General features: G+C 37.1%; 1 protein-coding gene across 40 annotated transcripts in view; it reads left to right on the top strand.

Annotated features, from left to right (window-relative positions):
- Positions 1–18,056, top strand: part of DLG2 (discs large MAGUK scaffold protein 2) — a 2,233,585-nt gene that overhangs the window by 1,710,121 nt on the left and 505,408 nt on the right. For all 40 annotated transcript variants that reach the window (XR_012423578.1, XM_045370161.3, XM_065528807.2 and 37 more), the window contains 2 exons: positions 7,156–7,300; positions 9,611–9,749. Coding sequence is in view for 39 of the 40 variants with exons in the window: in XM_045370161.3 (XP_045226096.1) it covers positions 7,156–7,300; positions 9,611–9,749 (284 nt within the window). In the remaining variant the exon portion in view is untranslated. The remainder of the gene's footprint in view (positions 1–7,155; positions 7,301–9,610; positions 9,750–18,056) is intronic.

Below are 18,056 nucleotides of genomic sequence, written 5' to 3'. Positions count from 1 at the left end.
TACATCAGCTAGGGGAGTAGAGATGAATATGATCTAATCAGTTGCCCTTGAGAAGGTCATTCTTGGAGGTGGGAAGTGGCACTGTAGGAATAAGTGTTTCACAATGTAGGGAGTGATGATTTCCACATAAAGAGCCCTGAACAGCAGCAAGATCAACAAAGCATGATGTCTGATTACGGCTGTTTGATTTCTATTTGTATGCTACTTTATATCATACAGAGTCTTTTCAACTTCATGGTATCATTCTTTTCTCATAAGCACAAATCAACAAATAAATAAGTATAATTCCCATTTTACATGTAAGAAAATGAATTCTTAGTAAATATGTTAACTGACTTAAATTCATGAAACTAGGAAATAAACCAGATCCGATCTGATTGTACATTGAAAATTACTCTCACTGTATCAAGTTGCCTTCATTTCTAGAAACAGCAAGGTTTAACATGTGACTGTTATTTCTAGTAAATTTAAGTCTATTCATTGGGCTTGAGAAATTAACTTTCTTTTTTCCCATTCCGATTTTCATTACTCATGAGAAGATGCTATGTGTGTCCCATAATGAGACCACTGTACTTAGCTTCTGTTCTTTCTTAAAGTTTTTGTTCTTTCTCATTTAGAGTTAATTTTGCTCTAACTATAACATACATATTCATTTCTGAAAAGATGAAAAACAAGAAAATATTTATTATCCAAAGACAATCATTACTAACATGCCTTTTATTTATTAATAGTTGTTATTTTGAATACCTTTTATTATAATAGTTAATTTCAGAGTACTATGGAGATTTTAATCCTTGGTTTATGCATATTTATGTTCATAGCATTGGCATTACTACATTGGATTGGTCTGCTTTGTAATTTATCTTACAACCTAATGATCAGACACTTTGTTTCCTTTTTAAAAGTTAACTTTAGAGTTTTCTTACCAATGATTCTGGAGTTCCACATTTCCTTGTACTATGTCTTAAGTAACCTTAATGTCTGTAATCACCTCCCAGTTTATCCCACCATACTGATATTCCTGCAAGAACATGGAAAGGTCAGTATCTCGCCATCTCTATATTGCCCATTCCTCTTTATTATCATATTCTCATGCCCCCACACCTCCCACCTTTGTATTATCACATTTATGTTTGCTTACACACATTCAAATTCCCACAAAACTTGCCATGCCTCCTTGCAAGTCTGTTGGCACCTCTTTCTTCAGCTGGTTTGCCTTCCTTTGTCTGCATCATGTTCAAATTCAGTGCTCCCTCTTCTGTTTGAGAGAATGAGTCATCTCACCTCCAGCCTCTCTTTCTTGGCCTCAGTCCTCTTTCCTATTAGCAAACACACAGCCAGGCCGCACATATGTCCCCCTCTGTGTGTTGCACCCCACAGAGAGCACTTCAATCAAACTCACATGATTTTTTTCCTTGAAACCAGGCCAGTTGCTCAGTGTTCACCATTATAGGCAGCTACTTGATGCAAATGAAAAAAAAAGAATAAAAAAAAAAAAAAACAATGACAAACAATGACAAGAGCAACTAGCCAATCAGTGTAATGTCCCTTCTCACTGCACACAATCAGCTCCAGCTGTAGGCCCTTTATCTTGAGAGTTCATAGGATAATGCACACACATAATTAACCCAAACAAACTCACTTTTGTGGAAAACATTTTGAAGACTTCAGCACAAAAGAGCACTTTTTGGTCCAAATCCGGTACTATTCTGAATTTTTAAAAAGACCACACAGAAGCTTCATCAGCAGCACCCTAATTAAACTCATCAGTTCACAGATGTTTACAAGAAAATGATCAGCGAAAATTTTCACCAAGAAATCCTGTTTACAGATGATAACAATAGTATTAGTGATAAGAGCTAACATCAAGAACTGTACTATGCCTGTCACTTTATATAGGACAACACATTTAAATCAATAGTCTTTTGAAGCAGTAACTGCTATCATTCCTGTTTTACAGATGTCAAAACTAAAGCTTACAAGGTTAAACAAGTCTCCCCAAATCACACAGCTAGGAAGCACCGGGGTCCAGGTTTCAGTATGCATGACTCAAAAGCATGTGCTTTTAATCACTACATTCTGTTGCCAATATCATAATACCACCTGTTCTGTGACTGAAATCTATGTAAATTTTTCAATATTTCAGTCACCAAATAGAAACCGAGTGAACTACCACTATTTTAAACTACTATTATTATTCTCCCCAATATCCTCTTGCCCCATTTCTCACCACTACCTTTCCCTCAACTTCTGATTTATGATCTAAAAATTTTCCTAGTGGTCTGAAGACTCTGTTAGCAAAGTCACTCTATGAAAATGCTGTTGAAGGAAATATTTTCTGGATCATTTCACTGCCCACCTTAAAAATGGCAAAATATGCAATTTAATAAGCATTGACCACGTTTCTCTTTCACTGATAATCTAATGAGCTGTGTACTTTCCGTACTCTGGGGAGAGAGACAATAAGCCCTTGTCAGAAACAGAGCTTTGGTCTGTTATAAGTGTCACTTATAATCTAATCTAGTTAGTTTCTAGCCTTTGGTTTTTATTTTTAATTATTATTGACTTCTCATTTCTCCTGTGTTATGGCACCAGATGCTGTTTCTTTTCTGTTCTCTCAGTAGAGATGTTTCTGTGGGCCACAGTCACCGTATTAAAAGCTGCCTTAGGCAATCTTTTTTTTTTTTTTTTTTTTTTTTTTTTAGAGAAAACAACCACTTTCATATACATTTTAAACTGTAGACCATCACAAGTAAATGTTCATTATCGGCCAGGTACGGTGGCTCACGCCTGTAATCCCAGCACTTTGGTAGGCCAAGGTGGGTGGATCACCTGAGGTCAGGAGTTTGAGACCAGCCTGGCCAACATGGTGAAACGCTGTCTCTACTAAAAATACAAAATTAGGTGGGAGTGGTGGCTCATGCCTGTAATCCCAGCTACTCAGGAGGCTGAGGCAGGAGAATTGCTTGAACCCGGGAGGCAGAGGTTGAAGTGATCGTGCCATTGCACTCCAGCTTGGGCAATAAGAGCAAAACTCCATCTCAAAAAAATAAAAAGAATAAAAAATAAGTCATTATCTAGGCACAAGTGGTAACTGCCCTAAAATAAGTGATTAATCAGATGTAAGAAGGTTTTGAAGAGACAGTGAGATTTATTAAGCTGCTTTCCATTTTACTTATTTATTTTTTGACTGGTCAGTGTATTAGGATGATGCAATATACTATAACCACTGGATTATGTGGGAAATATAATGATTCCTCAAGCTTTTATAAAACTTTGGAATTTATTCTACTTTTATATGTAAACTTGGAAAGAAACCCTGTTCTCCTAAAGGGAGAAAGAACAGGTAATATGAGCCCTAGCTTTTAACGAATCAACATACAAATATAATCTCATTTTCATCTCTTAAGGAGGCTTGTGATCCAACTGATGGCTTTGACAATTGGAGGTAGTGTGACCTCTTTGTTGCAAGTTAATCTCTTTAAACAACAGTTTTTCTCATCTGTAAAATTTCCCTGATTAATAGTATCTACCTCCTGGAGCTATTCTGATGATAAGTTATATGATTCATTTCAAAATATATGACATAGTACTCCTAAAATATATGACATGCAGGTATTAAATAAACATTAGTTCTTATTATTATCATTTAGTTATTTCTGTATTATTAAGAGCTGCCATTATCAACTGTGTTCTCCATACCTGAAGTTCCTCTACATTCTCCCTCTCTGCATGAGTCTATTATTCTATCCATCCATTCCACAAACAATTGTGTATTATTAGAATGTGGGTTTCATGAAAGCAAGGACCTTGTCTATCTGGAAGAAGTAGTAAAACTGAGTGGTTAACAGTATGGTTTCTGGAGCCAAACTGTCTAGCTTTGAATTCTGCCTCTGACACTTACCAGATCAATGACTTGGGGAAAGTTTCTTAACCTCTTGGAAACATACTTTTCTCATCTATAAAATAAGGTAATTATAATTGCTACCTCATAAGTTATTGTGAAGGTTTGATTGTGTTAATATATGTAAAATACTTTAAAATAGTGCCTGGTGTGTAATATGGGCTATATAAGTGTTTGCTATGATTATTGATTATCATTTTTATTATTTATGATATCTCTATTATCTGGCACAGAGTCCAACACATAACAGGTATGCAGGAAACATTTGATCAGTGAATAAACAAATGCCAGACACTGAAATGAAAAAAGAAATAAGGGAATGTCTCTTATCTAGAAGAGAAATGTGAGAGGTGCTGGAGAAGCTTATGGCTAATGGAGAACTCACAGTCAGCATTCAAACACATCAGTCAGGTTCATTTCTCTCCAGTTCCACAGTCCCTAACCTGGGCTACATCACCAAGGATTAACTAGCACATGGAACTTATATAGCAACATGGAGCAAAATAATAAAGATTATGAATAGTAATGCTGTGAAATATGGTATAGCTAAAGTGCTAGATAGTATAGATAATATGTACTATAGGAATTCAGTCCAATGCTTCTGGCACATTTAATTTTACATTATGCCATTGGAAAGTAATTAAACAATTATGTCATTAAAGAAATAGTAGCCAAATAAATCCAAACATATATGGTCAACTAATTTTTGACAAAGTAAATAAAAGAACATGATGAAGAAAGGCTAGTCTTTTCAATGAATGATACTGGGAAAATGGAATCTCCACGTGCAAAAGAATGAAATTGGACTCTAACGCCATATTCAAAAATCAGCTCAATTTGGCTAAAAGACCTAAATGTAAAACCTAAAACCATAAAATTTCTAGAAAAGAACAGAAGGGAACAGCTTCCTTGACCTTGGCATTGGCAGTGTTGTTTTGGATATTACATTAAAAGCTCAGGCTACAAAAGTAAAAATAAATAGGACTACATTAACCTCAAAATCTTCTGCAAAGCAAAGGAAACAACAAAATGAAACAAATTGGGGGAAAAATTGCAAACCATATATCTGATGATAGGTTAATAACCAAAATTTATAAAGAACTGATACAACTCAATAGTAGAAAAACAATTAACAGAATTTTAAAAATGAACAAAGGACATGAATAGTTAGTTATTTCTCCAAAGAAGATACAAAAATGTCCAACAGGTATACAAAAAGGTGCCTAATAACACTAATCATCAAGGAAATGCAAATCTAAACTGCCATGAGATATCACTTCACAGCTGTTAGGATGGCTATTATCAAAAAGATGAGAATAACAACTGTTGGTGAGGATGCAGAGAAAAAGGAGCACTTGTACGCTATTGACTGGGATGTAGACTGGTATAGCCATTATGGAAAGCAGTATGCAGGCTCCTACATAAATTAAAAATAGATTTAGCGTGTGACCCAGCAATCTCTGGTCTTGTTATATACCCAAAGAAGATTAAATCACCACCTTGTAAAGATATCTGCACTCCCATGTTCAATGCAGCATTATTTACAATAGCCAAGATATGACAACAACCTACGTGTCTGTCAGTGCACGAAAGGATAAAGAAAATGTGGTATATATGCACAATGAAATATTCAGCCTTAAAAAATGGGAGATCCTGCCATTTACCACAATATGGATAGACTTGGAGGACATTATGCTAAATGAAGTAAGCCAGAACAGAAGGAACAATATTGCGTGATCTCTCTTATATGTGGAATCTTAAAAAATAAGAGTCAAATATATAGATATAGAGGATAAAACAGTGGTTACAGGGGGAGGTGGGAAAGAGGGAGATATAGGTGAAAGGATAAAAAGTAGCAGATATGTAGGATGAACAAGTCTAGAGGTCTAATGTGCAACATAAAGACTATAGTTAATAAAATTGTATTATATTAGGAATTCTGTGAAATAAGTAGATTTTAGCTGCTCTTGCCACACAAAATTGTAACTGATGATAGATATGTTAATTTGCTTCACTATAGTAACCATTTTATTATCTATATATGTGACATAACATCATGCTGTGAACCTGAAATATACACAATAAATTTTTTTTAATAGTAGCCAGATAAGGGTAACCTAGGTATTTGAAATACTTGGTGAATTAATGTTTATTCTAATTTCCTCAAAGTTTAAGTCTTTTTAGAGAGATTATCTTAAAATCATTTCAGAGAAGTGATTGTGGTGCAGAGACCCACTGTAATGGCACTGCCATGAAGTCAGAATTGCATTTGTATCATAGGCTTTTCCGTGCAATAAAGAAAGAGGCATTTCTGTTAACGCAATGACAATAGGGTACCCTTGAACTTGCTCACCTGAAAAGACCTGTGTTCCAAATAGACTCATATTAAATGACATTCTGATAAGAACGATTTTAAAGTGAAAAAAAGTCAAGGTTTGGCAAAGCTATAGGGAAATGAGGGCTCTCATATAGTGCTGGTATGAGGGTAAACCGGTTCATCTTTCCAGAGGGAAAGAGGTACTTTCCCACTAGGTATCAAAAGCCCTGATAATGTTCATGTAGTTTGGTCCAGTAGTTTCACTTGTATGGGTAAATCTGTATCAAAGAAATTATCAGAGTTCTGCACAAATATAGAAAAAGAATTATTAGAACATTATTTATAGTTGTAAAAAATTAGGAGCAAACTAAACATGCACTAGTAAGAAACTTGTTAGATCATTATACTGTAGTCATGCAACATAATGCTCTGCAGAAAACAAAAGTCATGTTGTTAAACTACATTGCTGTTACGAACAACTAGTCCCTCTAGTTTTAAAAAGCAGGTTCCAAAACAACGTGTATAATAAAGTCAAAATTGTTTTAAGGAAATAAATCTAAGTAGGGAGATTATGAATGATTTTTATTTTCTTCTTTTTCTAAGTTTTCTTCCATGAACATGTGTTACTTTTGTGTCATAGAAACTATAGCATAACAAAAAAGGCATTTGACTCCTTATTTTCCTTTCCACAAATACTATTCTGAATTCCATTATAGTATATCACTTCCTCATTTTAAAAAGGCAGAAGCAACTTTCTTTTATAGCATCAATGATTGTACTTATCTGCTTTGACTAATGCATTTAATTCATCTGTTCTGTCAAAGATACCAGACAGTAATTATCACAATTTATAATTCCAGGAATCTTCTTGCCTGAATATTTTTCTTCTGCTGCATAGATTTAACTCTATTGTTGATTTTTTTCCCCTTTTCAGGTAAACAACTACAGTTTAGAAGAAGTAACACATGAAGAGGCAGTAGCAATATTGAAGAACACATCAGAGGTAGTTTATTTAAAAGTTGGCAAACCCACTACCATTTATATGACTGATCCTTATGGTCCACCTGATATTACTCACTGTAAGTACCATTGTCATCTTCAAATAGCATGCCAGACTTGCAAAACTGAAATTCTATAAAACTATTGACAAAGTGTTCTGCTTGTACCTTCCCTCTTGGTTAACTTCTGGAAATACTTTAGAGGGAGTATCCTAAGCTCCACTCCTATGTTGCCTTGCAGGCCCTTACCTACTGTTTGAAGGTGAGATATCCTAATGAGTTGGCATGCCCACTGTTATGGAAAGGCTTAATGTTGAGAACAGTGTGATTACAGTAGTCTATGGGCAACACATTTTGAAAGGCTATTTCTCAAGCTCCTAAAGCATGATCACTCTCATGCCATCATATTCTTTCTTCCAACTTCAGATCTCTGTAGTAGTAGACTAGAAAAGAGAGACTGGCAAATAGACCAGAGGTAGCTCTATGATTCTTCCTGAAAAAGGGGATCTTGCAATTGAATGGTGAAATCAAGATCCTCAATCACCATCATCATAGCTTTTACTTTACTTGAATTTGTTATATTGGCAAGAAAGCTGGAAAAAATTATCAGTCACTATGGAAATAGAGGTGAGCTGGAAGTGAGACTTCTGGGGCAACAGCTAACAACTAATGAGACACTATGCTGGAGTCCTCAAAAAATCCACCGTAGCCTAAGCCTCATGTGTCCTCCTCTTCTTAATAGGTCAACACGAATCTTAACTAAGTTTCTGTCTTTGAAGACTAGATTTAGAAGCAATTTACTTTGTTATGTAAATGTAAGGGACATTTGTATCAACGGTAGTAAGCTTGCTCATTCTGAAATGTTGAAAGTCCATTTGTGAGACTGGAAACTTGGAACGTCTTCAGAACTGGCCACTGATTAGTACTACGGTCTCAAGCAAATTGTTTAACTTATCTCAGATTTACATGTTTCTCTTGAGAGAAATGTTAAGTGTTGAATAATTTTGTTTCCTGCCCATTGCATTAGCTATTGCTTTTCTTAATGATGATTCTAAAACAACTTACCTCCAAAATATGTATGTTTTCAAGCTGGCAGTACATTGAGATCAGCCTTACCTTAGAATATGAAAGAGTTTTAACTTTCAGAGCTTTTCAAAGTGGACAAATGTTGCAAAATCAGCCCTGATAGTCTGTGAGCCACTTCATGGAGGGCATATAAGGTTAATGTCAAAGAGAGAAAAAGGAGAAAACCAAACTACCTAATAAACCTAAGAAATATGTATTGAGTAATTTCAGTATGTACAAGACACATTGTAAGGTAATATGTGTGATACAGAGGAGATAGAATCATGGCCTTCAAAGAGTTTTGCTGGGAGGAAGGCTAACTCAGATATATAAATAGAAGCATATTTGGCAGAATAAGAGGTATGTATATGCCATGGGAGAGGTAAATATAAATGTTAAATGTTATTTGGGAAGTCAAAGAAAAGAGATATATCATTTGTCTTTGGAACATGAGAAAAATCTTTTTGCATAGGATGGCATTTCAGTTGCATCTTCAGAATGAGATTTCAACATCTGAGATGGGTTAGGTATGAGACACAAATTATAGGTAGATGGTACAGATGTCAGGAAGCACAGGCTATTGTTGAGGACAATAGGATATGTGTTGGGGGGATATTAAAATTGATTGATCTTGCAAGAATGGCAAAGAGGTGAGTTTATACTATATTAAATATATAACAACAACGGAAAACATTTAAGTAAGAGAATAGTGTGGTCAAGCTGAATTTCAGGAAGGTTTACCACATCTCAACAAATAAAATGGATTTGAGGAGAGAGAAAGAAGCAAGAGACCCAGTTAGGAGGTGTTTTCAGTCACCTAAAAGGGAGAAACATTAGGAAGGAGGAATAAAAAAGAAAGGACAGAGTTCTTGGCCTTTGTGGGATGGGAATAGAGTATATTTTGGGAGAAAGTCTCATAGGAGAATCTGCTCCTTAGGAGGCTTTTGTTCTCGATGATTGGACATTAATTATGTGAAAACAATGTGAGCTCTGCAATTAGAAAGCTAACATTTTATTTCAATAGAAAATTAATCATTGTTCTGAAAATATGTGTGCTGGATGTCTTCTCCTGTTCTTCTTTTCTCCAAATTATACTAACTGGCATTACAGACTTAACTATTATTAAGTCTTTCCTATCCTAAAGGTTACCATGTGCTTGTATATATTAAATGCAAATAAACGGCAACTCCTCCCTCTTGGAGGAAAAGAAAATCCTTGGCATGCAGCAAAGCCTTTCTGTTTTTAATACATTTTTCTGAAGTATAGCATGACACATTGAATCACCCACATAACAGGTTTCTTTTCTCCTTTTCCCCCACCTCTTAGCTTATTCTCCACCAATGGAAAACCATCTACTCTCTGGCAACAATGGCACTTTAGAATATAAAACCTCCCTGCCACCCATCTCTCCGGGAAGGTACTCACCAATTCCAAAGCACATGCTTGTTGACGACGACTACACCAGGTCAGATATGCCTGTTGGTTAATTGAATTTGCTCTGATTACCAGAAATAAATCACATTTGCCTAACATGTCAGGTGTTGTTTTGGATGCTAACTGAAGCTTCTGGGTTCCATTCAACCTTATTGTAGTTTTGCCTCAAGTGCATTGTAAGTGTGTCATTGTCCTCTGATAGGCAGCAAAATCACAAAATACTTGTGAATAAATAGTAAGATACACTTATACATCACTTTGCCATTTATTAAGACTTTCTATATCTGATCTCATTTAAGCTTTACAGCCATACTGTAAGATAAGTATTAATACTTGAGAAGAGAAGATAGTGCTGAGGTTCAAAAGGAAGGAAGTAGCATGCCAATATTATATATTTGGTTACTGGAATTCAATGGGTAAATTAATAATAAAGAAATGTAAATATAAAAACTTTTTGTCTTTAACTAGTCATTATATTTGGCAAAAGAATACAAAGATGATTAAGGAACAAAAACTTCCCACAAACTCCCTCCAGAGTGACCTGTCCTGGGGTACCCAAGGTGACAACCTGGCATAAACCTTTCATACCTTCTCCATGTTCTTACAAACGTATATATTTTCAGATATACGTGGAGCCTGACATTATTTTTATGAAATAAGTTTATATTTTATACATTGTTCCACAACTTAATTTTCTGCATAAACAATAGTTTTATCAAAAATGAGATTACATGTACGTGTGTGTGCTTAATTTCTATATGTGTTTATATGTAAAGAATGATAGATGGATTGTTTTGGTTTTTTACCCTGTCTAACTGAAGTCATTTGTCAGCCTTTCAAAAAGTAGAGACTTTCTGCCAGTTAGCTTTCCTCACTGGTATATGTGCATGCTTTGATCTTTCCATTCTTTTGTATATCTTTTTAAATGATTAAGCATTTTCCATTTATTCTGCAAGATCAGGTTTGCCGAAGTAGCTCTTTATATCTTTAGCCAAGGAATGGAATGTTTGGATGCTGAAAATGTGCATCCGTGGTGTAAATCAAATGCAAGCTTCTTCCTATGCTGAAATGTCGGATCTCTATGCTCTTAATTAAAATGAGGGCTGCAGCAAAGATAATCCTCGTGGCTCTCTAAGGAATTCTGTAAATACAGGCACCTTTATCCACCAGAGTGATGATCTCTTTGCTCTCATCCTATTACTAATATTTGATATTATTTTAACTTAAAAATGTCATTTTATGTTACTAGGCCCTATGGGGCCTAGTGAATTAACATTTGTTCAAGCCCCTTCATAATCCAGACCCTTTGCTAGCTATTTTTATACACTATCCGTTTAATCCTCCCAAAAACACACAGAAAAAGACTTTCACCCCCATTTTAGAGATGTAGAACTTGAAGTTCAAAGAGGTTATGGAACTTGCTTATGGTCACATAGCTTTTATTAATAAGTAGAAAAACTGAATGCCCTAACAGCTTTAAAATCCTAAGAGAAAACATTTTAATTTTCTAAAATTAAAAATGAAAACCAAGTCATATAAAACTATGTTCATCATAGAAATAGGTGGCTAGAAAGGGACCTCAGAGTTTTGATGAGCTCTAAAAACAACTAGACCATAGTTGAAACCTACCTCTACCACTGACTAACTGTGTGACCGGGGGCAAGTCACTTAACCTCTGCAAGCTTCAGTTTTCTCATCTGTAGAAGGGAATAGAAAGTGAGTCTATCTCAATAGGTTGTTGTAGTGATTAAGTCACCTAGTGAATGCAAAGAGCTTAGAACAGTGTCTGGCACTTTATAAGTACTCAATGAATGTTATCTATTTATAGTAACTATACTTACTATAATCTTAATACACTTCAGATGTGACATGAAATATTTTTACAGTACACATGAGATGTGTCTCAATATCTTAGATCCTGCCCCTGCCTCCTCCCCTGTTCCCCTAGAAGACAGTCTCACTAATATTTCCCTACAAAATCAGAATGGTTGGTGCCTGGCAAACTGTTAAAGTAAATTATATTAGTTCACACACATAAACATACAAATACACACCCCTCCACCACACTTTCTTACCACTGTTGGTGTTGTCTCATAGGTGCTCCCTACTGTAGGCATTACCATAGGTCTCAGAGGTATTTGCTCAGAGGCAGATTCACTTTCTCATTCATAAATATTAATTGAGTACTTCCTATAAAACACTGGGCACTGCACTAGAGATGCACAACTGAATAAGAAATAGCATCTAACAACTATCCAATTGGGGTAAAAATATGTATAAATCAATGGATTCCCCAATGCCTGTTCCCTAATTTACACAGAAACCCTCCATGAAGTTTTCCACAAAGCCTAATTTATTACTTTTTTTCAAAATCTTGAGATTATATATTTGGTAATCAAAATGCCCTTTCTTTTGTAAAAGAATTGTGGCAATTATTTATTATGCTTTTACTTAGAAGAGAAAAATTGGCAAATTTTTGTTAGTCTTCATTTTTTAAATGTTAAATATCTGTAAAATTCAAAAGTATGAGACTACTAATAGAAGCAAACAAGCAAAAGTAGGGTCAGTTCTCTAAAGCACCCTTATGTAGCACTAGCAGAGTTCCCTAACACCACAAGAGACACTTAGGAAATATTGCTAAATGAATATGAGTTTTACATGAATGCCATAGGACTAACCTATGGCATCAAAGAAAGTTTTAAAGAGGAAATGAGAGAGGGCACGCCTAAGATGGCTGAATACAAACAGCTCCAGCCTCCAGCTCCCAGCGTGAGTGACACAGAAGATGGGTGATTTCTGCATTTTCAACTGAGATACTGGGTTCATCTCACTGGGGAGTGCCAGACAATCGGTGCTGGTCAGCTGGGGCAGCCCGACCAGCGAGAGCTGAAGGAGGGCGAGGCATTGCCTCACCTGGGAAGCACAAGGGGGAAGGGAATCCCTTTTCCTAGCCAAGAGAAACTGAGACACACAACACCTGGAAAATCAGGTAACTCCCACCCTAATACTGTGCTTTACCAAGGGTCTTAGCAAACAGCACACCAGTAGACTATATCCCACACCTGGCCCAGAGGATCCCACACCCATGGAGCCTCCCTCATTGCTAGCACAGCAGTCTGAGATCTAACTGCAAGGCAGCAGTGAGACTGGGGCAGGGGCGTCCGCCATTGCTGAGGCTTAAGTGGGTAAACAAAGTTGCCGGGAAGCTCGAACTGGGTGGAGCCCACTGCAGCTCAAGGAGGCTGGCCTGCTTCTGTAGACTCCTCCTCTGGGGACAGGGCATAGCTAAACAAAAGGCAGCAGAAACCACAGCAGAGGTAAATGCCCCTGTCTGATAGCTTTGAAGAGAGCAGCGGATCTTCCAGCACAGAGGTTGAGATCTGAGAATGGACAGACTGCCTGCTCAAGTGGGTCCCTGACCCCTGAGTAGCCTAACTGGGAGACATTCCCCACTACGTGCAGACTGACATCTCACACCTCACACGGTGGGGTACACCCCTGAGATGAAGCTTCCAGAGAAAAAATCAGACAGCAATAATATTGTTCAGCAATATTCTATCTTCTGCAGCCTCCGCTGCTGATACCCAGGCAAACAGGGTCTGGAGTGGACCTCAAGCAAATTTGAGCAGACCTACAGCTGAGGGTCCTGACTGTTGGAAGGAAAACTAACAAACGGAAAGGACACCCACACCAAAACCCCATCAGTACGTCACCATCATCAAAGACCAAAGGCAGATAAAACCACAAAGATGGGGAAAAAGCAGTGCAGGAAAGCTGGAAATTCAAAAAATCAGAGTGCATCTCCCCCTCCAAGGAACACAGCTCATCGCCAGCAACGGAACAAAGCTGGACAGAGAAAGACTTTGACGAGCTGAGAGAAGAAGGCTTCAGTCAACCAGACTTCTCAGAGTTAAAAGAGGAACTACGTAACCAGCACAAAGAAACTAAAAACCTTGAAAAAAGAATGGATGAATGGATAACTAGAATAATCAATGCAGAGAAGACCATAAAAGAACTGATAGAGATGAAAACCATGACACGAGAATTATGTGACAAATGCACAAGCTTCAGTAACCAACTCGATCAACTGGAAGAGAGTATCAGCGATTGAAGATCAAATGAATGAAATGAAGCAAGAAGAGAAGTGTGGCAAATACAAGAGTAAAAAGAAATGAACAAAGCCTCCAAGAAGTATGGGATTATGTGAAAAGACCAAATCTACGTCTGATTGGAGTGCCTGAAAGTGACGGGGAAAATGGAACCAAGTTGCAAAACACTCTACAGGATATCATCCAGGAGAACTTCCCCAACCTAGTAAGACAGGCCAACATCCAAATTCAGGAAATACAGAGAACGCCACAAAGATATTCCTCGAGAAGAGCAATCCCAAGACACATAATTGTCAGATACACGAAAGTTGAAATTAAGGAAAAAATGTTAAGGGCAGCCAGAGAGAAAGGTCTGGTTACGCACAAAGGGAAGCCCATTAAACTAACAGCAGACCTCTCAGCAGAAACTCTCTAAGCCAGGAGAGAGTGGGGGCCAATATTCAACATTCTTAAAGAGAAGAATTTTCAACCCAGAATTTCATACCCAGCCAAACTAAGTTTCATAAGTGAAGGAAAAATAAAATCCTTTACAGACAAGCAAATGCTGAGAGATTTTGTCACCACCAGGCCTGTCCTACAAGAGATCCTGAAGGAAGCACTAAACATGGAAAGGAACAACAGGTACCAGCCATTGCAAAAACATGTCAAAATATGAAGTCCATTGATGCTAGGAAGAAACTGCATCACTAGCGAGCAAAATAACCAGCTAATATCATAATGACAGGATCAAGTTCACACATAACAATATTAATCTTAAATGTAAATGGACTAAATGGTCCAATTAAAAGACACAGACTGGCAAATTGGTTAAAGAGTCAAGACCCATCAGATTGCTGTATTCAGGAGACCCATCTCACATACAGAGACACACACAAACTCAAAATAAAGGGATGGAGGAAGATCTACCAAGCAAATGGAAAACAAAAAAAAGCAGGGGTTGCAATCCTAGTCCCTGATAAAACAGACTTTAAACCATCAAAGATCAAAAGAGACAAAGAAGGCTATTACATAATGGTAAAGGAATCAATTCATCAGGAAGAGCTACATATCCTAAAAATATATGCGCCCAATACAGGAGCACCCAGATTCATAAAGCAAGTCCTTAGAGACTTACAAAGAGACTTAGACTCCCATACAATAATAATGGGAGACTTTAACACCCCACTGTCAGCATTAGACAGATCAACGAGACAGAAAGATAACAAGGATATCCAGGAATTGAACTCAACTCTGCACCAAGTGGACCTAATAGACATCTACAGAACTCTCCACCCCAAATCAACAGAATATACATTCTTCTCAGCATCACATCACACTTATTCCAAAATTGATCACATAATTGGAAGTAAAGCACTCCTTAGCAAATGTAAAGAACGCAAATTATAACAAACTGTCTCTCAGACCACAGTGCAATCAAACTAGAACTCAGGACTAAGAAACCCAATCAAAACCACTCAAGTACATGGAAACTAAACAACCTGCTCCTGAATGACTATTGGGTACATAACAAAATGAAGGCAGAAATAAAGATGTTCTTTGAAACCAATGAGAACAAAGACACAACATACCAGAATCTCTGGCACACATTTAAAGCAGTGTGTAGAGGGAAATTTATAGCACTAAATGCCCACAAGAGAAAGCAGGAAAGATCTAAAATTGACACCCTAACATCACAATTAAAAGAACTAGAGAAGCAAGAGCAAACACATTCAAAAGCTAGCAAAAGGCAATAAATAACTAAGATCAGAGCAGAACTGAAGGAGATAGAGACACAAAAAACCCTCCAAAAAATCAATGAATCCAGGAGCTGATTTTTTGAAAAGATCAACAAAATTGATAGACCACTAGCAAGACTAATAAAGAAGAAAAGAGAGAAGAATCAAATAGACGCAATAAAAAATGGTAAAGGGGATATCACCACTGACCCCACAGAAATACAAACTACCATCAGAGAATACTATAAACACCTCTATGCAAATAAACTGGAAAACCTAGAAGAAATGGATAATTTCCTGGACACTTACACTCTTCCAAGACTAAACCAGGAAGAAGTTGAATCCCTGAATAGACCAATAGCAGGCTCTGAAATTGAGGCAATAATTAATAGCCTACCAACCAAAAAAAGTCCAGGACCAGATGGATTCACAGCCGAATTCTACCAGAGGTACAAGGAGGAGCTGGTACCATTCCTTCTGAAACTATGCCAATCAATAGAAAAGAGAGAATCCTCCCTAACTCATTTTATGAGGCCAACATCATCCTGATATCAAAGCCTGACAGAGATACAACAAAAAAAGAGAATTTTAGACCAATATCCCTGATGAACATCAACGCAAAATCCTCAATAAAATACTGGCAAATCAAGTCCAGCAGCACATCAAAAAGCTTATCCACCATGATCAAGTGGGCTTCATCCTTGGGATGCAAGGCTGGTTCAACATATGCAAATCAATAAACGTAATCCAGCATATTAACAGAACCAAAGACAAAACCACATGATTATCTCAATAGATGCAGAAAAGGCCTTCGACAAAATTCAACAGCCCTTCATGCTAAAAATTCTCAATAAATTCGGTATTTATGGAACATATCTCAAAATAATAAGAGCTATTTATGACAAACCCACAACAAATATCATACTGAATGGGCAAAAACTGGAAGCATTCCCTTTGAAAACTGGCACAAGACAGGGATGCCCTCTCTCACCACTCCTATTCAACATAGTGTTGGAAGTTCTGGCTAGGGCAATCAGGCAAGAGAAAGAAATCAAGGGTATTCAGTTAGGAAAAGAAGACGTCAAATTGTCCCTGTTTGCAGATGACATGATTGTATATTTAGAAAACCCCATTGTTTTAGCCCAAAATCTCCTTAAGCTGATAAGCAACTTCAGCAAAGTCTCAGGATACAAAATCAACATGCAAAAATCACAAGCATTCTTATACACCAGCAACAGACAAACAGAGAGCCAAATCATGAATGAACTCCCATTCACAATAGCTTCAAAGGAATAAAATACCTAGGAATCCAACTTATAAGGAATGTAAAGGACCTCTTCAAGGAGAACTACAAACCACTGCTCAGTGAAATAAAAGAGGACACAAACAAATGGAAGAACATACCATGCTCATGGGTAGGAAGAATCAATATTGTGAAAATGGCCATACTGCCCAAGGTAATTTACAGATTCAATGCCATCCCCATCAAGCTACCAATGACTTTCTTCACAGAATTGGAAAAAACTGCTTTAAAGTTCATATGGAACCAAAAAAGAGCCTGCATTGCCAAGACCATCCTAAGTCAAAAGAACAAAGCTGGAGTCATCACGCTACCTGACTTCAAACTATGCTACAAGGTTACAGTAACCAAAACAGCATGGTACTGGTACCAAAACAGAGATGTCGACCAATGGAACAGAACAGAGCCCTCAGAAATAATACCACACATCTACAGCCATCTGATCTTTGACAAACCTGAGAAAAACAAGAAATGGGGAAAGGATTCCCTATTTAATAAATGGTGCTGGGAAAATTGGCTAGCCATAAGTAGAAAGCTGAAACTGGATCTTTTCCTTACTCCTTATACGAAAATTAATTCAAGATGGATTAGAGACCTAAATGTTAGACCTAAAACCATAAAAACCCTAGAAGAAAACCTAAGTAATACCATTCAGGACATAGGCATGGGCAAAGACTTCCTGTCTAAAACACCAAAAGAAACGGCAACAAAAGCCAAAATTGACAAATGGGATCTAATTAAACTAAAGAGCTTCTGCACAGCAAAAGAAACTGCCATCAGAGTGAACAGGCAACCTACAGAATGGGAGAAAATTTTTGCAATTCACTCATCTGACAAAGGGCTAATATCCAGAACCTATAAAGAACTCAATCAAATTTACAAGAAAAAAATAAACCACCCCATCATAAAGTGGGCAAAGGACATGAACAGACACTTCTCAAAAGAAGACATTCATACAGCCAACAGACACATGAAAAAATGCTCATCATCACTGGCCATCAGAGAAATGCAAATCAAAACCACAATGAGATACCATCTCACACCAGTTAGAATGTCAGTCATTAAAAAATCAAGAAACAACAGGTGCTAGAGAGGATGTGGAGAAATAGGAACACTTCTACACTGTTGGTGGGACTGTAAACTAGTTCAACCATTGTGGAAAACAGTGTGGCGATTCCTCAAGGATCTAGAACTAGAAATACCATTTGACCCAG

This window comes from Macaca fascicularis, chromosome 14 (assembly GCF_037993035.2).
Source record: "Macaca fascicularis isolate 582-1 chromosome 14, T2T-MFA8v1.1".
Taxonomy (NCBI): Eukaryota; Metazoa; Chordata; class Mammalia; order Primates; family Cercopithecidae; genus Macaca; species Macaca fascicularis.
Note: the sequence above shows the minus strand (reverse complement) of the source record. Positions and strands in the feature narration are given on the sequence as shown.